Below are 20946 nucleotides of genomic sequence, written 5' to 3' on the forward strand. Positions count from 1 at the left end.
GGTTAATTGGTAACTCTACATTGCCTGTGAGTGCGAATGGTTGTCTGTCTCTAAGTGTAGCCCTGCAACAGACTGGTGACCTGTCCAGGGTGTACCCTGCCTCTCGCCCTAAGACAGCTGGGATGGGCTCTAGCCCCACAACCCTGACAAGGATAAACTAAAGACAATGGCTGGATGGATGCATTTATTTCCCCCTCTGTGATCAGAGGAGGGCCCCTTAGCTTAACAGATGCCTGTTGGGTTTGGAGCTTCAGCCACCCTGGCTCTCTTGCCCAATTTACAGCATTCTTAAACACAACTTTATTTCCTGTAATGGGAGAACAAACATGAGCTCTTAATTTTATTCCTATATCCATGAACAGCCCTGAGAACTGAATCAATCTAGCCCTGAAATGCTTTAAGCTGGAAAACAAGCTGGTGTTATTAAATACATGTGGGCAAAAAAAACATTACAAAAATAAGAACTGGAAGGCTTCCCCCTGAATGTGATGTAGGAGGTCTACACTACAGACATGGAGATGTTTGGGTGTTGCCTGCCGCCCCCTTATCTCTGGCAAAAACTGTATTGTCAGCTGCTCGCCAGCAGGTGAGGCTGTGTGCATTTCTCCAGTCCTAGCACATTGCATGCTGCTTGAACATTCATCACACTGAATAATTTGACTAACACCACATGATTCATATTCACCCCTAACACAAGGTGCCGAACAAAAGAGGTGGGGGGGGGGAAAAAGGAGGCTGTTCTGCTTGGTGAGTATTCAGTTTATTCTGTAAAGATTCAGAAGTGTAGAAAGGATGATACAACAGTGCTTTATGATCAGACTATTTCATAAAAGTTTAAGTCATCATAACACCGTAAGTCCAGATTCCATTTATCTCAAACCAAAATAAATTTGTAACATTCGACACAAGTGCATACACTGCTGGTAGGAGATCAACCTCCAATTTCACTTTGGATGGTATAGCACCGTTCTTAGCTATTAGCAGCTTGACAAAGATGCAGCTTAGTAGGATTCATGTAGTGACTGTATGTTCATATAAACAAGAAAATTCAGAGGAGAGCAAAGATCTCCTCATTTGGCTCTCTAGCTAGCACAATATCTCACTCTGTCAGTGTCTAGGGATCAAATTGATAATTTTGCTTTAAACAACATTTTGCCAGTAACAATATTTGATACAATTACAGCTTAAAGTTAAACATCTCCAAGTGTACAGAAAGCAGCACAAGTTGTTTCACAGATATAGACCAACAGTGACCATCAATGCACTGGCATGTTTTATCTTTTTTTTTCTTTTTTCTTCTTCTCTTCTGGACAGCACAGTAGCTGGAAAGCAAGGTGATGGACAGACAGGTCATATAAACACATGGACAGAGCTGAGTAAGGCAACGTTAGCGTGACAGGCTTCTCTCTGTTCAGTTTGCAGGGCAGTGTAGTGTATTGATCTTGACGGAGCAGTCAATACCTTTACTGTGGAGCAGTGTGATTCTTTTTTTTTTTTTTAGCATTGCTGTCTTCATTAGTGCATTGTATATAGTCTCTTGCGTGTAGCTGAACTGCAAAAGTGATCACCAACATTTATACAGATCTAAATAAAACATGTTTGATTGCATCTGGACTTACAGTGACTATAGAAGAGTAAATAGAATTGAAAAACCAAATAAAGGAGAAAAAAAAGTAAAATTCAAGGCAGTGCTGAAGTACTGGTTGCTAAAAAAGTAAAAAATATCACAAAGCCAACAATAACATATCCTTGACACATCATTTGTTTGTCCAGTCAGTACAAACCCTCTTTTATAGTGCAGTTTCAATCATATATATATATTTCTCCCTCTGACCCCAGAACAATATCTCTCGGCCCTATCCTACCCTATCTTCGCTCATTCAAGTCAGTTTTCCAGTCAGTGTGCGTCTTTTCTCTTTCTTGTCTTTGATCCCTCGTACTGACCTCATTGTGCACCCTCCCCACACAACCACAAAGAAGCATGAAAGGCTTAAACATCACAGGACTCAAAGGTGAGAAGTTCTTTCTTTTGACGATGGCAGGAAGTGATGGCAGATGGAAGAAGAAGAGGAGGAGGCGGAGGAGGAGGAGGAGAAGTAGGAGGAGGAAGAGGAGGAGAAGGAGGGGTGGGGGGTATTCACAGTTACAGTCAGAGTCCAACGGTCCAGCTACAATCACATCTGCTGTCATTATGAACACTCTTTTTTTTTTTTCTCTTTTTTTTTCTTTGTGTTAAGACCACGGCCAGGGGAGCGAGCCAGCTTTTGAACATCATGGTCCTCTGGCGAGAGCAGGCCTGCTTCATCACACCTCCAGCATCTCCATCCTCAGGCGATCCCTGCTAAGCAGCACACGCAGACAGACAGGCAAACAAAACATACACAAACCGTGAGGATGCGATTGGATCATTCTGGTTGTATGGCACTGCTGCAGTGTGTTGTAAAAGTGAAGGGCTTTTTTTGGGGTGGGTTGGGGGGTAGCAGAGTAAAAAGATGCCCGCGTACGGCTTGTCTTGCCTCTCGGAAATCTAACTCACCAAAGACAATTGTCATGATTTATTCACATATGTTAGCATGCGCTCTCAATCTATAATTCAGCGGGCCAGACTCCTACTTATCTAAAAATAGCTTCTTAAACACAGACCTTTGATTGCCTGAATAAGCTACACAGCATGAGTACTTGTACCCGCTTCTCCTGCTTTCTTTTTACTGTACATCACGCAGCAGTCACTACAAACAACAAGCTGTCACCCTTTCATCACTCCACCTGCCTTACGTTGTTTTTGTTTTCTTGATTGATAAATAGCACCGAGCTTGTAAAATATCACAAGGCACTGTGAGTGAAATGTGTGCTTCAGTGGTGTGTGAAAAGGACTGCTGTGACTCAAATACCTGGCCTGATTGGAATCAGTCTGTTGTTCAATGAGTGACTGACTAGCCACTGGCTGCTGGTGGTCCTCCGCTCGCTCTGACCAGAGATCCTGCAAAGCTCCCGGCTGCCCCGATTCGTCACGCTGGCCTCGCTCGCCGCTCCCCTCGGATCCCATCAGGCCCAGCAGCGGTGAGTATGAATCCTGCCACACAACCCGCTGACCTGAGTTCAGTCCTGCTTCTCCTTCAAGGTGCTTGTTCATGTCTTGCTCAGCAAGTTTCTTTTTGGCCGCCGGAGCGTCCTTGGGTGGCTCGAGCTCTGCATCTCTGTGACCCCTTGCATCCTCCGACTCCACGGGTGGCCGCTGGTAATTCTCCAACCACTTCAGCTGCCCGTTCTTGTGGCTGTACCGGCTGTCGCTGAACCAGCGCACCACCTCTGACTTGGGAAGGCCCGTCTGGATGCTTAGCTCCTCGTACTGCTGGCTGCTGGGCCAGCGGGTGTTGGAGAAAACCTGCCGGAGGATGTGCAACTGCTGCGGGGTCTTGTTGCCCCAGGGGGGAGAAAAAGACGCCTGACAAGCCGACCCCTCCGTAGTTTCGGACTTGTGTTCTTGATGCGCATTCTCTGATGTAGCCTCTGGTTCAGTCATCTTCAGCCTCTTGAAGTTGATCTTGATGGGGTCAAGCTTGAGCTCGGGGCAGCTTTTGTCCCCGGCAAATGCGTCCTCCTCCTTAATGAGCTGCTGTAAGATTGACATGCCTTTGATGGGAAAGTCTTTGTTGCTTTTACCTTCTTCAATAATGGATGAGTTGCTTTTTGTAATGACAGTTGTGCTGGTGCTTTCAGTTAGGGATTTGCTGGCATGATTCAGGTTAGGGACACTGTCATTACAGGTAGTACTGGGATATTCGCTGCTAATACTGCTGTTGTTGGTCACATGGATGTAATTGTTTTGATCATCGTCGGGCTTCGAGGCGTGGGCTGGCTCTTGTGCACTGATGATGCTGCTGTCATGATTGTTACAAGTGATGTTAGATTTGCTGGTGTTGTCAATGGACTCTTGACTCTTGTTACTGTTTGAACCTTCTGATCCGATTGGTAAACTGTTGCTTTTGACATTTGGTTTGCCGTTGGTGTCAGCAACACAGTGCTCATCATTATTGCTAATGTTGGCAGAGCAAGTGGCAATGCTGTTGATGCCGTTGGCTGGGCCGCTGTTGTGCACCGGTTTCCTGGTGAAACTGTCAACACCATTACTACTGCTGGAATAGCTGCTGATGCTGCTGCTACTGCTGCAACTGCTGCTGCTACTGCTGCTTCGAATGTTGCTGGTGCTACTGACGCAACCGCTGCTCCCAGCCATGTCCAGGCCATTGCTCTTTTCCGGCTCCACAGTGGGTTCAGTATTCTTGGTCAGTACCTGTGTAGTTCTGACTACAGAGGGGAACTTTGGGGGGACAACCGGAGTAGAATACGAGACCCGGGTAATGTGGGGGTTGGTTGACATGCTGGCCTGTGTGGCTATGACTCCGACAGACCTGGCCTTTACACCACTGTACGGAACTTTGGCCATCTGAAAGTTTGGTCCTTTTGAGCCTGGATGGGCAGTTACAGTGTGGTGGGTTACGATGTGATTGACGTGCCGTGGTGTGGTCGGTTGCTTCTGTGGTGCTCCACCTTGGAACACGGTGTTGAACATCTTCCTTCTGGCCTCTTCGATCTCTTCAGGAGACCAGCTTATGCCCTGCTTGAGTCGTTGGGCAGTAAACCACAGTTTGATCTGCTCTTCGGGGAACTCTGACACCACTGTTAGGTAGCAGAGCTCTGCTTTGGTCGGGTAGGGAAACTTGCCAAAGGATGTCTTGAGAAAGCTGCTGGTGTCCATGGCGGCATCGTAGGTGGGGATGCTGCTGAGGGGGATCATTACCTTTGGAAGGTCTTTATTGGAATCAGAGGAGGGGGGAGAGTAAAGGGAGGGAGTGTGCTGGTGAAAGACTTGGTTGGACACTGTCGTCGCAATCACGTGAGTGACAGTGGTCCTCGGCATAGCTGGGGCACCAGAAATACTGAGAGCCCCGTTTTGGAGTTCAGGCACATTTGTCAGCATGCTGGGGTCTACATCCTTTCCAGTGTCAATCTTCCGTACCTCCACAGTGTGAGAAACCACAATCTTTTTGTGCTCCCCCTTGGCTTTCATCATCTTTGCAATTGGTGTTTTGGTGAGAGAGATCCCAGATTCTCTGTAATCTTCTCCGCTGTCTGTGAAAAGGCTTTGCTCCACAGTTGTTACGCCATCCCTCTTGTTGACGGCTAGAGAGGCAGTAACCAGGCCCTGCATTATCTTCGGGTGGGCCTTGGCGTTGTGCAGCGCGAGAGCCTCGAAGCGGACGACTGACACCCCGCAGTTCAGGCAGTAGAAGGTGGGCTGGGCCCTGAAGTCTAAGTGGCAGTTGTGCATGTGATCCAAAAAGTAGTTGAGATCTCTGGACTCGAAACGGCAAGTCAGACAGCTGTACGTGCCTCCTTTCTGCATCTCACTGCCACTTTCAGATTTGGAGGAGCTGTGAGAGAAATGCCCAGATTCTTCTCCAGAGATGCTGAGTATGCTATCTTCTGGGATTGTTGGTAGGAGTTCTGGTAGCGAGCCCAGTATGATTTCCTCACGCACATGTTTGGATTTGGATGGTATCATGCAGGGTACAGTGGATTTCCTCTTGCTGGCCATGGTGCAGCTTTGTGTAAATGGGAGCGTGAGTGATTGGTTGTCCGGTGTGATGAGAACAGAGGGCGGGTGGATAGTGGAGAGGGTTGAATGGAATTTAGTGTCATGGACCAGCCACTATGATATCACAGTGTTGCTTCATGCCTTCTGCCACTTTAGGACTCCTGCCACATGGACAAGTTTAACAGCTCCCGGGGAACCTGTGAGGAAAGAGTACAAAAGAAGAGAGAAGTGTGATTCTTTCATCTTTAAAAAGTGAAGTGAAAAGCGAGTAAGAAACAGTGAGAGGAGGCAAAACGGAGGAATATAATGTGAGATAATTACATTTATTCATTAAACTTGAATGTCATGCAAATCAAAGATAAAGACCTGACAAAGATGAAAAGCAGGTATATGTTCTATGCTTCCAAATGAAAAGAATGAAACATTTTTACATATTACAGTGAGCGCAGTGCGGAGGACGCTAACAGCTCCACACAGGGTAATACGTGTAGGTGGAAATTCAGTGTGATAAGTGTATTTATCAGCAATTACAGCACCAAAGTAAAAGAGTCAAGAGCTTTTTTTTTTCTAAAAGATTTTTTTTATTATGATCATAATCAAAGAGGAAGGTCACCTTAAATTACCGTACAGAACGAGGTAACATGAATCTCGCTCGCTAGGCAGATTATTTAAAAGTGACATCAGAGATCATGCACAAATTATTATTATTATTCATCTTTTAAAATGATTTTAGGCTGATTTCATGCTGAAAAATATTTAGCATTAAATATATCAAGGCGAAAGGCATAGGAAATATGAGAAAGCATTCCAGTAACGAGTATATTAATATAATTTAGAGCTTCACTAACACACAGTGAAACACACACACGCACACTTTGAATTCACGCAGCCAGAAATGACTAATCTCACTGATATTTGTTGTTTTTTTCCCCACAGCTGCCTTATGATCATCCCTTCTCGTCGCTGATAACATGTGTCCTCTGAAATGTATTTAGTTTAGCTTCGCCATATTGACAAAACATCATCAAAATGCTGCTTGCTGGTAAAATAAAGATACAGGTAGTGTGTTAACATAATGGTGCTGGGTTCCTTTCAGTCTTGAGATCTCTGTTTCCTGCATTCAGGAAAGGGTTAATATCATTAAATAAATATTGTCCCTGGTGATTTTCGCACCCGCTGAGTGAGATGCACTCCACTGCAAATTGATAGTGCTCACTGTATCTAACCCCACATACTCTTTCACATTGTCTCAGCAACCACAAATATGCAAAATATGCGCACAGATTTGTGTCTGACAGAAATATTCCCTTGTCATCGTGCGTGTGCGATTAGAAATGAGAATTCTTTTAAAAAACTGATTTTTAATTTAAATTTTTTTTTTGGGAGGAGAGTGCCGCACTATATTTCGACATCTGTCACATGCGCAGGTCGTCCCACCCTGTTCCTCTTTCATTTGTTACTATAAAGCAGACATATAAAGGTTAAATTCAGTGAACAATATTAGTCCACTCTTGGATGTGAGCCATTTGTTTTACATTGCACGTTACGGCGTACCTTCCGGGCATAATGTAATGTGGAAATGGAAATTAGGTGACTCGCGTGTCTGGTGTGTGTTGCAGCAGCCAGCTGACAACAGTACTGTTGAGGACTTGAAATATTCTCATAAGGTTACTACAAACACATCCAAAGCTAGATACAAGCTGGCGGCTCAATCCGTCTCATCCTGCATTTGTTCAGCCAGCAGCATGGCAATGCGTGCATGCATACAAACACGATACACACATCACTGAGTGCACAAATCCATTAGCAAAACACTTCCACAGGCTTTCCCTTTCTATAACACTCCAATTATACGGATGGATATGGATTGTCACTTCAGTCTTCAACATTTCCCCTCTTCCTTCTTCGCGTTTTTATAAAACGTGCCTCTGTTCTCTCGCAAATATTTAACAAAGTTTGTAGGACAAGATGATAGACACATTGCAGTCCGCATTTGCAGTAGAGAGGTTTTGAGAGTCATTTTACCAGCCGTAAGTGCTAAACAGAAAAAAACCCATGAAAAAATATCAAAGTAGAGGCGCAGCTCCGCAGCCTCTGCCCTCTGAATGAACTTCTGACACACGCGCAGAGCCTCTGTATTTCACTCCCGTCTTCTTTTCTGAGACTGGAGAGGCACTGATGTGTGACATGCTGCTGAAAACGGGTCTCATCCAATCACCATCTTTCTATATCACTTAAGCTTTACCTTCTACCACAGGCTTATCGCCCTGAGAACGACATCAGCCGCATTAATTTCCCCCTAAACCTGCTTTCTGTTCAAATCCGGCATACCTCAAGCACGGCGTGCTGCAGTTTGCTGCTTACAAAGGAAATCGTTTCACATACTTCCAGCACATATTTTTTTGGCACGCTGTGCTCGCGCAAACTGAAGAGCACTTTCACAGACTTTTCATTTTACTGCATCCACGTGCGCGTTCACCACGGCTGGCTGGATGGTAAATAAAAGATGAACCTGTTCCAGAATTAAAACCCTCAAATGACTGCTCAACAGTACACACTGATCCCAGACAGGCTGTGACGTCCTCCTTATAACTACCTCTTTTTCATTTCTACTGATGGCTGCTGCTTTCTGACAGGGGGGAAAAAACTAAAATTAAAACAAAACAAACAAACAACAACAACAAAAAAAACTAGGTCACCAGCATCTTATGCAGTAATCCCGGTTCACTGCATCCAGACGCGGGCATGTGCTGTATGTTTTGCCGCCAGAGAGGTCATGATATTCTCTGACGGCACACTCGATTAACCCCTGGTGAGGACACGGGGTTCACTGAGGCTGTTCCACGGAACGAGGGATTTAGAAGTCAGCTTTCATGCAGCAGAGGGATGTAGTCATGCACATCTGAAACATCTGTGTGAGAGATGTTCCTATGCTATAGAACTCTGCGAAAAATCAGCGCTGGCTCCGTTTGTCTGAGCTGCCCCGATCGCTGCGCTCATCCAACAGAGAGCACATTATGTGCCAGGATGTGTTTGAAACTAAACTCATGGAGAGGGTACTGTAATTTTGGCTGTGGGCTGCGACTGGCGTAGCAGCCCCTGCAAGGGATGCCGGTCTGTGACGAGACAGACGCCGGCCCAGTACAGACGCTCTCCCCTCCCCGAGAGAAACACTCCACTTCCTGCATGAGAAAACCTGAAACAAGCCAAAAGTTGAGAAAGGTTACATAAAGAATCAGGTCACCTATCTAAAGAATGGGCTGCTTTATCTGGCTAGCGAGACGTGCGAGCAGACACAAGACAAGGGCTTCCCAGACAGGGAGCCATTGAATGGTTCCCTCTGAAAAGCCCGGCCTTGTGTTTCAGCGGCGAGGTAGACAACGCTCAGACGATCACTGTCCTCGGTGTGTTGTATGTCCTCACAGTGGCACCGTCTCTGTGGGAGGGTGGGGGGTGGGGGGACACGAAGAGGAAACTCGTTTCATCTCAATTGACCAGGGGAGTTGTATCTGAAGTGAGGGAAAGTGGCAGAGCTCTCAGACGTGTTTTTCCGAACACCCACGCTCCAAAGGGGGAGAAACGGAGAGGTCTCGCTCGCTGGACTAAAACCACGTTTGAACCGCTACACTTTTTTTTTTCTTTCCTCCCCCCAAAAAACAAGCGTTTCCAAACAAATGGGATTAGGCCAGGTTTAAATTCTGATAGGGTTTATACGTTCCGCCTGATTTAATAGCAGCATTAAGATTTACAGCCTCATGTGCTCTTACACCATCATTTCCATAACAATGTTATATTTACATCTCATTAATATTTAATTATATCCCCATCTACTTTTAAATGGCAACCACGTGAGTGCTACAACCTTTTTTTTTCCAGGCCCAAAAAAAAAAAAAACACAGTTGAAAGAGAGCAGCATGTATTCCCATCCATCACCTCATAAACTGCTGCAGTAATTACAATATTACAACACGAAAAAAAAAGGGGGAAAAAAACAAAAAAAAAAACATGCCCAATCTACAGCGAGCTGCTGTCAGCGGAAGAGGGAGGCGAGGCTGCAAAGTGGTTGCTAGACATTAAAATTTAATTCAAAACAGTCTGATGACTGATTCAGACACTCCCAGATTGTTGGGTCACCTACAGTTGACGCGAACAAACAGAGATTGGTGTTTGTGTTGTGCCGCCCGTTCACATGAATGAGAACGCGAAGGCTGGAGGAGGGAGAAGGACAAAGGAAGACAAAACTCAGACATTTGGGAGTGAAGTGAGAGGATGACTGACGATGATGACAGGCTGTGCTGTTTCAATATTCCTCCCCGCTGACACCTTGTAGGCACGCAACTCTCTACGCTCGCTCGCGCGCGCGCACACACACGCGGTCCTCACACACTCCCACCTCACCTCCGCAACATTTAGCACCTGCACCGTTCTGAAAAATCTTTCTCTTTGAACTGAATAACTGGCAAGGAGTCTCTCGGTGTGACAGTCACAGAAGAGCTAAAAAAACAAGAAAGAAAGAAAAAAAAGGAATAAATTCTCACTTATGACAACATTTATTTTGTGTGTAATTTGCTGTGACAGTGATCCACGGCTGTCTTGAGAGACTCCTTCAAAAAAAAAAATCTGTTAAAAAAAAAAAGATTTCTGTCTGCTGGGGGTTGGGGCGGATGGGGGGGGGGCTCCTGACAGATACATTTGAATGATCAAAAAAATCTGTTTAGCAGGAATCTTTCCTGCCAAACGTCCATTAAATAGATTAATGTCATGTGAGTGGATCAGCTGGACACCCAAATATAAGCCAGAGACAGAGAGCAATTACTGTCTTGCACAGAGAAGAGATAGGGAACAATGGCGCCTCATTTATAAGGGAAACGTGATCCAGTGCTGGGAGCCTTTACGCGGCCGACTGTCGAATTGTTCTGTTTCCGCCGCGTCTGCTAGTATCTGGTGTCCGTCATGACGCGCTGCTCTTTCCTGACATCTAATGATGGGCAGCGCTCAGTTTTGGGGACACCTTTGTGCGTGCGTGCCAGCGTGAGTGTCGAGCTCCAGCGTTACGTGTGCTGAAAAACAATTCAGAGACATCAGGGTCATTAGAACTACGCTAATAGAGCGCACAGGTCTCTCCACAGCCCGTCCAGCTGAAGACATATGAAGAGGTTTCAGTGTGTGGTCTCAGTCTCCATTGTGGGCTCTGATTATTTCCTTTCCATGGGTGTGTTTGTGTGCGTATTAGTGTCTGAATGTCTGAGACGCAGGTGTTGTCAGCCAGCTCGTCCACGTCCTTCTCCTCCTCCTCACGCACACCGCCCCCCCTCTTACCTCCATGACTGCAGCCTCGTCCACTGGGAGACCAGTCGGTGGTGCCACTCATGTGTTAACATCGCCATGGCAACCCCTCTCTTCCCCTTGCCCACCATGCCACACACACACACACAGAGCAGAGTCACTCATCCACACCCACCCAACCTCAAGACACACACACACACGCGTGCGTGCGTGCTGAATTCCTTGGACTGCATCCGGTGCAGGACAAACTTAATCCACATGCCCCGCCAGCCATCTTTGAAAACTCCATTCATGGTTCAAGTCTCTTTCAGTCAACTTTGGGTGAGGTCTGCAGCAACAACTTTGCTTTTTTTCCCCCTCTCTCTCGATCACATTGTGGGGAAAAAAAAAGAAACTCTGCCGCACTGTTCTCATGTGTGTGACGGGCCGATGAAAGGAATATCACAGCTGAACGGGACACAAATGACCTCCCGTCACTGTTTTTATCTTGCTAAATCTGTGCGGAGGCCCGGTGACCGAGGCGGTACAGTACATACCTACCGCGCTCTGCCTGTCTGCCGGCATCTTTTTCGGATGGCCCTGTTTTGTGTTAATATGACCGCTCGCTGTTGAAATTTCTACATTGTTCTGCCAACCCTTCTACCCGTGACCCAAATGAATGACAGACGAGTAAACGGTGGTGCGCTGAGAATAAAAAATAAATAAATAAGAAAAATCTGAGTCATGCATCTTTTTAAGAATCACTTTTCATGAATAAGTTCTTCAGTTCTGTAGCCAAGACTACAGGCATTCATTTGGCAACTTAAGAAGAAAAGGAAGAAAGATGGCGGCATATCGCACATTGTACTGTCCATCCTAAAATGGCTGACATCACAGCCTCTTCTAACTGCCAAAGCCTGGTAAATGCCAGCTCCTGCTGACCAAACCTTTCTTGCATGGGACAGAAAAAGTGGCAGGGGCTCTTTTTCCCCACTAGCCTCAAGGTTTTTTTCCCACCCATCAGTGCACGGACGTTTCTTTTGGTTGGAACTGTGCAAACATGCTGTTTTAGTGAGCCTTTTGAGCGGTCCGGGCTTCGATACGGCATTGGTCCGCTGACAAAAGCAAAACCAAAAAGGATGAAAGACCCAAATAAAAGTGAACCTGCTTTGAACGCCGACCTTTTTGGTGGGAGAAATAGGACTCGGCGTTGTGTGTTGGAGAATTCTCTGTGAGGATCATGAGGTATGCCGCTATCATGAATGCTTGTTTGTATAAAACGGCTGGAAATAGATCTGGTTGGCATTAGATAGTTGATTTTCTTCTCCGAACCCAAGGAATGTTATACACTCCATGTCAGCTAAATCTGCAAATCATGACCATATGACCTTCCTTGGTATTCTCTGGCACGGGATTCGTTTTAAGCTGTGGGAGGCACACACACAAACATAACATCCACAGCGACTGCAGTTGGAACTCAGAACACCACATCCTTAAAAGTACAGTATGCCAGGTATACGGAGGGATGGCATGGGCAGAGATGCTGTTTTTTTGGAGGGGAGTGGGCACTCTTGGCCCACTACATTGTGTCTGTGTATACAAACACTCCGCTGTGGCCATGACGAAAACTATGAGCTGTGCCTAATTGCAGGGAGTGCGGGATGAAAGGCAATATGCCTGGCCTCATTAGAGCAGTTCCGAGAAGGGAGATGGAAGACCGTTCCCAGGGATCCACAAAAGGGAATTGACATTCCCCCGGTGTAAGCGTCCTGCTAGAGTGAAAACCTCCACACACACTCAACTCACCGGGCCAAAGCTGAACCCGGTCTGCCGGAGCAGCACAGCGAGAGCTCATTTACCTTTGTTTTTGCTGGTCATCACACAGCCTGCAAATTAACTATCGGAGTGCAGAAACGTTCACTGGAGACTGGACTGTGCTCCACACAGCCCCAAAAAACACCTCCTGTCTGAGGAAAACCTCTGTGGCAGAAGAGTTGCGCAGTCATTTCCATGACCCAACGTCATTTCTAATAAGCTCGCATGGTTAAACAATTAAAATACATTCCAAAAATTACCCGTGAGCCATGCCTGTCTAGCTGACTGCTTGAATAATTTGGGGTTGTCTCCTGTGCTATGGACACTGGACCCACAAATGATTCACAGAGGCAACATTAGTCAGCGCAGAGGTCCCTCCCCTAAAGCCAGAGACAGACACATGGCATTCAAAGCTGGGTCAATATTTATGTGCAGATAAATGACAATGTGCCCTACAGGAGCAAACACTCACACTACACTATATACACACACACATATACATATATATATATATATATACATATATATATATGTAAATCAATGCATCATTAATAGTGCACAATTTTGCGAAATATCTGCCAAAAAGAGAAGCTCTACTTACTCTACTGTACATGTATCGTGTGTGTGCGAGAGAGACCGAGGGAGAGCGAGAGAGAGAGAGAGAGAGTGTGTGTAGGGCACCAGCACATGTTGGTAGGAGGAAGAGAAGGAAATGAAAGAAAAAGAGTCCTGTGCACAGAGATACAGGCCTACCTTTCTGCTCTGGCAACAGAAATAAATTTGCAGCGAGTGAGCGATCAATAGGTGAAAATTGATACTTGGCGTACAGTTTGAACATCTATGAACTCGGAGGCTGTTTTCTTTTTCTTTTTTATAAAAGAAAATCAGTCGACAAGCCTGCTACACTACTGTGTTCAGAAGTCTTTCACAAGTAAAAGCACTCACACTCGCAGCACAGTGGGGGAAATAGAGCGCGTTGTGCAATAAAATAAGCACATACGCCACATTGTATAGCGCGAGAAGGAGCGCAATTTGAGCCCGACGGAGGATCCGTGGTTGTAACTGTAACAAACTGACGAGTTAACCCGTTTCACTCCATTCACGAGGCTGTGGGGCAACACACCGCCTCGGAGCCGACTTGCCAAAGGCGATCTGCCACTCTATATAACCTTATGAATATTCCCAAAAAAATCCTCCACCCCCCTCCTCCACCTACTGTCGCCATTTTATACATTGGCGACTTCATATAAACTGCCTCCACTACAGCACCAGATGAAAATTCAATATTCAATAGCGACACATAATTCCAGTAAACAACTTTGGAGATCGCACCTCGTCACCCAGTGAGACGTATTCGTGTTTCGGATGAATAAGATGTGTCCTTACCTCAGCCGTCGGTGGGAAAAAATGGAATCCGACATTAATATATAAATGAATAATATTGGATTAGCTCCGATCGCTGCGCTTTGAGAAGAAGAGGAGGCGAGCTGGGGGTGGGAGCTCTCCTCAAGTGAACCCGGTGAACTGGCGTGAACCCGTCAGTGACCACGGCAAGGTACATTACATTACATTACCTTTCCACCCCTCCGCTACACTGTATGAAGACTGCAAAACAACTATGGTCGGCGGTGCAGGACGAGGCTGCTCCAAAAAAAATTATAGCGAGTGTATTTCCTATGAACACGTGATACAGAGCGTCATCCAAAATCCAAAAGCCCTTTCATCTAAAATTTTGGAGAGGGGCGGGGATGAGATGGGGATGTGTGTGTGTGTGTGTGTGTGTGTGTGGAAGGGGGAGGAGGGTACGTATACTGAGCCCAGTGCACATTTGGGTATATCGTTATAGGGGTAAGGCAGTGCATTCAACACACGCGGGTTATAAGTAGCTGCAATGGCACAAGTAGCTACAATACAAAGCAGGCCGATCAGATGGGTTGTATTGTGTATATTTGGAATTTGACAGTTCATTCATCTCCCGTTTCACTGAGCTTCATCACCCAAAAGATAACCCTAATTAGGTCACATGCTTTTTTCAATAGATGGCTGTCATCTTTAGAAAAAAAAATACTCTTGAAGAGCTACTATGAATATTAATCGTTGTGGGAATTGTCATTTAAAGCACAGGCCTATTAGACCACCGGCTTAAAATAGACGGTTACGCACAAGCATAATAGTGATAACACCAATTTACGCAGACGCACAGTAACTGTAGCCTAATTGGACTTGTCTGCATTTAACTTGAAACTGAAGAACACATTTCCCTTTATTCAAATTAGGAGTGGTAGTTATTCGCAGTGTAAGGGAAAAAAAGGGGTTGTGTGGCCGTGACCCTTGTGACCTTGTTGGCCTCATGCGCGTAAAAGCGCACAGGAAAAAAGCGGACGAGCGTTAAACATTAAAGCTGTGAATTTAAGGGCTAATGGTAAAACAGCATACCTAAAAGGGAGCAATCGTAACTTAAAATGGAAAGCATATCAACAAGTGGCATCAAAGATACACGAGGACATGTTCATGGTAATATTAAGTATGATAAGGCCACTCTAAATCCACTAATCCACTGGACAAACAATATGGACACATGTCTACTTAAAAGTATTGCAGTAGCCTAACAGATTCTTAGGCATGTGTAAACTAGGTTATGTGTATATGAAACAAGTAGAGTGCCTGCAGCCGGATGCCCACAGTATATACAAAAACAGCGTCAGAACATATAGGACAAATGCGTGCCTCCAGTATTTACGGAACATGGATTAGCTATCCCCTCCCAGTTTGTCCTCACTGGGTTTAGACGTTGCCTACAGTCAGGAAAAACAAAGATAATCTATCAAGAAGATGAATCGCAATAAAAAAAAGTAAAACAACTCAACCAGCAGGTCCGGTGTGTGCAGGAATACGACTTGTGCATGCTGTGCTGTAAGGTTAAAAGACACATGTTGATTTAGAGTTCAGAGATATAGAGTATTTGTGTGCTTTAGTGGGCGGTTTGTGATCTGGTGGAACTTGGTGGATCTGCTTCTCTTCTGGTTATACCGGCTTACCAGGTTAAAAAAAAGTATAGGCATATTTTTCTGCGATTTTTTTCCCTTAACTGCATCACTCCATAAATATGTAGACTTTAAAGTTTATGTGAAATATTACTATAATTAAATAGATTTTGGTATATTGTCCTAATCTTGAGTTTCACTGTGACAGATGAGTACACTGCTTCCTGTGTTTTTACTTCCATCTAAAGTCAGAGAGTCTGCATTTTTATTTTTATTTTCTTAATAAACTGGGTTTTTATTTAAAAAACAAACAAACGTTGAACTACGAGCTAAATGAATCCCCAGAGACACGATATCACGAAAAAGCGTAGGAGTGGGACCTCTGGTGATCCCTGCTATCTGCGGTGTAACCGGATCAGGGTAGCAGAGGGACGTACAGGAGGCTTGTTTTCCTCCAAATGAGCCAATGAGACAACCTTTACATTACACTGACAGCCTGGCTCGGCGAGTCTGGTGACGCCGCTCTGGTTTGACAACCACCGCGCAGCCAATGCGGATCCACGTCGAGCACGAACGGAGGGAAGCAACAAAATACAAATTTCCTTCCTGCAGGTCAAAGCGTTACCTGCCCGCTGCTGTGTGTTTCAGGTAAAAGGAAGCGGGAGACGCGGTGATGGCCCTGTCTCAGTGCCTGGACGACTCACCTCTGAGGTTTGGTCCAAAACCTCGCGGGACAGACGAGCTGAACCTACAGGAAGTGTACAATGAGAGGCACCGGCTGGCTCTGGAGGAGCTGCTGTCCGGGGGTCTTGATAACTTTCTGGACTTTCTCGTGAGAGAGAGGATTCCCAACTTTCTGTCGGACGATGAGATCCAACAGATCAGGAGCGCCGCCGTGCCACCGCGGTGCTCGTCTTTCCACGGGGAGGAACAGGCGCTCGAGCAGTCGCTCAGTAGCACCCTCGACTGCTCCTCGGTTACTTATTTCCCAGAGGTGTCAGACGTGGAGCCGCCGCTCCTGGAGCTCGGATGGCCCGCCTTCACAGCGGGCTCCTACCGGGGAGTGACGCGGGCCGTGGCGCACTTCCAGCCCAGCTACGGCGAATGCATTTACAGCTGCAAGGAGGCTGCAAGGCGCATGATTAAAAGTGCCAGAGAGGTACGCACACGCGCGCACGCACACACACTTATCTGCTGTCATTCATTCTATTTTTCATGCCCTTAAAATAAACTGTCCTTTAATGCGTATACTGTATCACACTGAAATGTGATATTCACAAGTTTGTTTTTTACACCATTATTGTTGCATAGTCCTTTGTAATAGTCCTCTAATCCCTACAGTATCTCTTATTTGTGCGTTATTATCCTAAAACAGGACTTTTATTTTGGTTTTGTCAGGTGACATTTATCACCTAGGCCTTATCCCCCCTCATCACCACCACAACAACCACACAGTCAGTAAGCCAGTATATGTAGACACTTCTTTTGCATCATTTCTGGAGGGGGAATGTAAAAAAAGGCTCCATAAAGGCTCCATTGTCCACATGGAACTCCCTTGATCACTTTGAATTTTAGAAGTTCGTGCTTTGAAATCTGGATTAGAAGAAATCACCAACCTTAAAAGGGGGGGGGGGATGCAACAAACAAAAACAAAGCATGAATATTTAATGTGATGTTCCTGGCGGGAGCTGTCAGTACAGCCTCTGGTTTTGAAAAGAGACATTCCAGCACGAGGAGAGGGAGTTTGTAGCACCTCAGGCCTGTGTAGAACCTGCGTACCAGATGTGCCTCGACTTGCTTCGCTCATCTCCATTCCCTCTTTCACTAGAAATGTTTTCAAACACTGGATTTTCTCCCAGGTTCAGAGCTTAACGGTGGTGTTGTGTATGTTATGTGCCGACAGCCGGGCCAATCCTTATAAAAATATTCTAATCCTGGTCGAGCTGTAAGATTGTTTGTTCTTTTGTAATGTTACACCACTCACTGCACAATGTCTTTATTGTACAAAGAAGGCCACCGATTGTAACGGCACACAGTGAGCATGCACTGCTGGAGGTCATCTCAAAGGAACGGCCCCATTCCTGAGTTTCTATGAATTTTAACTCTGCTTCTATGCTGCCTCTTAAAAACAAGCATCCCCCAACCCAAAGCACACACGCACACACGCACACAAACATCATCCAAATAAGGCGTGGTACAAATGACAAAGCTGCGTGTGGATAAAACACCAGTTTGAAGCGATAAATCTAAGATATGTAAACGTCCGTGTCTAATCCTCGACATGCAACCTTTACCGCAGCGTGTCAAATTCCATTCCTCCTCGTGAAAAAGGAGAAATCTGGGTGCAAAACAAAGCTGGGGAAAATGGAGGCAAACCCTACAGTGCACCTACTTGTCTCCTGTATAAAAGTCATTTGTTTGCTGACCAAGCGTTACTGCCGATTGCCATGGTAACAGACCACAGTCAATAGAAAGCTCATCAGCACACACATTACAGGGAGTGTGTCAGACAGAGATTCACGGCTCTGTTTGAATAGGGCCTTGTATTTGATAATAATGAAAACACAATCATGTGCTACATCTGCGAGAGCACGGCTGCGGCCCACCGAAAAAAGAATTCTATTATATTACCTCTGTAATTTTCCACTGCAGGTGATTGCCATAGTTACAGACTCCCTGACAGACCTGGATATCTTTAAGGACCTTCAGGAGGCCTGCTCCCAGCGCAGAGTCCCTGTCTACATCCTGCTGGACCAGTCGTGCGCGCCCGCTTTCCTCAAGATGTGCAAAAATGTCAACGTTCGCCTGGATGACCTTCGGGTATGTAGCTGGTTCGTTTAAGACGAGCATGGCTCTGTGTGCACAACATGAGCATCAGATGGCATAAAAAAAATTAAAAAAAACACGTCCCTAATCTTTTGCAGCAAATGAGGGTGCGAACTATAACCGGCACAACTTATTACATGAGATCCGGAGCGAGGATTACGGGTAAAGTTCACGAGAGGTTCATGCTGGTTGATGGAAACAGAGTGGCTACAGGTTCGTACAGGTAAGAGCCCGCTAGCCATCGTGCCCTCCTGATTTATTAGATTGTAAGGTTATGCATCCGTCTTGCTCGGTCTGCTTCTTACCTTCAGCATTATGTGCTTAAAATTCAATTCAGGTTCAACTGGACTGATGGCAAACTAAACAGCAGCAACCTGATTGAGCTTTCTGGTCAGATAACGGAGAAATTTGACGAGGAGTTTCGTATCCTATATGCCCAGTCTCTACCCATAAACACTCACGGACCTCCAAGTGTCCGCAACAGCGGCATCTTTGAGCACCTCAAACACTCAGTTGCTTCCTCCCCTCACCTGCGTAGTGAGAGGCCAGCGTGTCTGACAAGCACGCCCAGCCGTAAGCCACAAACGCTAGCACTGCAGCTACCTTGTGACCCCGCATCTCCACATAAAGCCAGCCCGGAGTCTGACACTTCGACTCTAAACGACGACTGGATGGAGCGGCAGCACGTTCAGGAGGAGATCCTTGCTGGCAGCACGACTCCGCATTTCTCTGCAGAGCAGCAGGCGGAAAAAGAGACAGAGACCCCCAGCACCTGCCACGTGTCGACTCAGACGAAGCGGTCGGTGACGGAGGCTGAAAGCCAGACCGACCTGCAGCTCCCACAGCATCTCAGCATCATTACTCAAATAAGCACAGGGCCGAGCCAGGACACCTCTCCCCACTTGGTGTCTTCCAGACAGCCCGTGCCCACCCAGGCAGCTCCAGACACCACTTTAAAGGACTGCTTCCGCAAGCTGACCAAAGAGCGCCAGCACCACTACACAACCATCCGCTCCAAGCTGGAACACATGGTGACCGCCCTGTCCGAGAGGCGGGAGCTGGTGGACGTCACCAACGTGACTCAGGGGCTTGGCGCTCGTGGCAGTCAGAGGATACACAAAGACTGTGTGCAGGAACCCAATCCCAGAATGCCTGCTGACAGTGCGGGCACGGGAACATGGCCAAGAGCCAGATGTGTACACTAGTTTGTCTTCGGGGATTTTAGTAGTGGTGGGTAGTGGAGGGAAATGTTACAAAGTTTCTCTGTTCTAAATAAATCATGTTGGCTTATGTAGGAGAATTTCAGCTTTATTCTCTTTGTCTAATTTTCAGTGCCCACTTTTTTCTCTTTCTTTTCATCCTTTGTCCTTCACATGTTGAAACAATCCTTTCCAAAGAGGTAACAGACCTGCAACTGACATCCACGTTGCAGAAATTCTAACCAAAGACAACGTAATAAGCATGTCTTACTGTGAACATTGTAACACTAAGCTGGTTAAAATGGAGTCATATCTGCTGAAGTGTGAGAGAAAACGAATCTAAGCACTGTTTTTGTTTTTTTGTTTTTTGGGGGGGGGGTTTTGTTTTTTAAACTCAAATTTGTCTGCTGTAGTTACATTGGAACATGATCCCGAGGAGCAGCTGTGCCTTGCAGATAAATAAAGTAGTATTTTGCTGTATTGCTGCCTTGCTTCCACATTTCCTATTTTTTTTGTTGTCTCTTTTATCCTCGATGCTGTTTAAATGGGAGACAACAGAGCTCGGAAAATATTTGCTCAGAAGTTCCAGCATACACAAGGAGGCAAACCGCACTTAAGTGACTTCACGAAAAGAACGAGCACCTGCGCCTCGTGCACCGCCGTGCCTTCATGCAATTAGCTGAGAGACAGCATCTGTGATACTGGCACCTTTTGCTGATTACGCCGGCAATCACGGTCTCCGTCCAGGGTGGATCTGGAGAACGAACAGCACCGCAGAACACAAGTGTAGATTAGGTTGAATCATAAGTAAACCCTTCTTTACACACAGATGGAATTAAAAAAAATATATAACTTCTTACTCCTCTGTTCCATTTTAGATTCATTTTTCACAGAGATTTTTCTCAACAAGTAACAGTTTAACTGAAACAACAGCTTTTTATGCTTTAGTCACAAAAAAGAAAGAACTCGGCTGTCATCTGTGCAGAGCTCTAAAAATTGAATCGCGGCTGTTCATTTGTTTAATGTGTCGCTAAGCTGGGCACAAACAGTGTTTCAGTCTTCATATAGCACAAAGGTTAAGCACAAAGGTCCCACTGTAAAATGCCCAAAACACACCAGTGTCTTTGGCTGCGGTCTGAAAGTGCGCTTGGTTATAAATGTGTTACTCACACCATGCTTTATGTGACTAATGTTCAACTACACCGAGAAGTCAAGGTGCAACTGCTCCACAGCAACGTGTGCAGATAGCTTAACCGAG

At 45.9% G+C, this 20946-nt stretch overlaps 2 protein-coding genes across 5 annotated transcripts; one reads left to right on the plus strand and one right to left on the minus strand.

Moving 5' to 3' along the window:
* Positions 1 to 741: 741 nt before the first annotated feature.
* Positions 742 to 15567, minus strand: zhx3a (zinc fingers and homeoboxes 3a). 4 transcript variants are annotated; one of them, XM_019358640.2, is made up of 3 exons: positions 15547 to 15567; positions 2892 to 5796; positions 742 to 2341 (listed from the first exon to the last, which is right to left on the minus strand). In XM_019358640.2, exons 2-3 carry the CDS (start codon positions 5597 to 5599, stop codon positions 2305 to 2307), a joined length of 2745 nt encoding a protein of 914 aa, XP_019214185.1. In that variant the 5' UTR covers positions 5600 to 5796; positions 15547 to 15567; the 3' UTR covers positions 742 to 2304. The 4 variants fall into 4 exon arrangements, with proteins under 4 accessions (XP_019214185.1, XP_005450234.1, XP_005450235.1 ...); XM_005450177.4 differs by lacking the exon at positions 15547 to 15567 and adding an exon at positions 14066 to 14385; XM_005450178.4 differs by lacking the exon at positions 15547 to 15567 and adding an exon at positions 14254 to 14384.
* A 553-nt stretch (positions 15568 to 16120) lies between these two features.
* On the plus strand, positions 16121 to 20168 carry fam83d (family with sequence similarity 83 member D). Its single transcript, XM_003442638.5, has 4 exons — positions 16121 to 16822; positions 18316 to 18483; positions 18588 to 18712; positions 18827 to 20168. The coding sequence occupies exons 1-4, from the start codon at positions 16337 to 16339 to the stop codon at positions 19692 to 19694; spliced, it is 1647 nt and encodes a 548-aa protein (XP_003442686.1). The 5' UTR covers positions 16121 to 16336; the 3' UTR covers positions 19695 to 20168.
* The last annotated feature ends 778 nt before the right edge of the window (positions 20169 to 20946 follow it).

The sequence above is a fragment of the Oreochromis niloticus genome, linkage group LG5 (assembly GCF_001858045.2).
Source record: "Oreochromis niloticus isolate F11D_XX linkage group LG5, O_niloticus_UMD_NMBU, whole genome shotgun sequence".
NCBI lineage: Eukaryota > Metazoa > Chordata > Actinopteri > Cichliformes > Cichlidae > Oreochromis > Oreochromis niloticus.

Bases quoted from the DNA above. Each gene is read 5' to 3' on its own strand.
- zhx3a (XM_019358640.2), bottom strand. From the start codon at position 5,599: ATGGCCAGCAAGAGGAAATCCACTGTACCCTGCATGATACCATCCAAA. The intron at 2,342-2,891 runs GTATTTGAGTCA...TGTGCTGCTTAG, and splicing joins ACTGATTCCAATCAGGCCAG to CAGGGATCGCCTGAGGATGG.
- fam83d (XM_003442638.5), top strand. From the start codon at position 16,337: ATGGCCCTGTCTCAGTGCCTGGACGACTCACCTCTGAGGTTTGGTCCA. The intron at 18,484-18,587 runs GTATGTAGCTGG...AATCTTTTGCAG, and splicing joins TTCGCCTGGATGACCTTCGG to CAAATGAGGGTGCGAACTAT. The intron at 18,713-18,826 runs GTAAGAGCCCGC...AATTCAATTCAG, and splicing joins GTGGCTACAGGTTCGTACAG to GTTCAACTGGACTGATGGCA.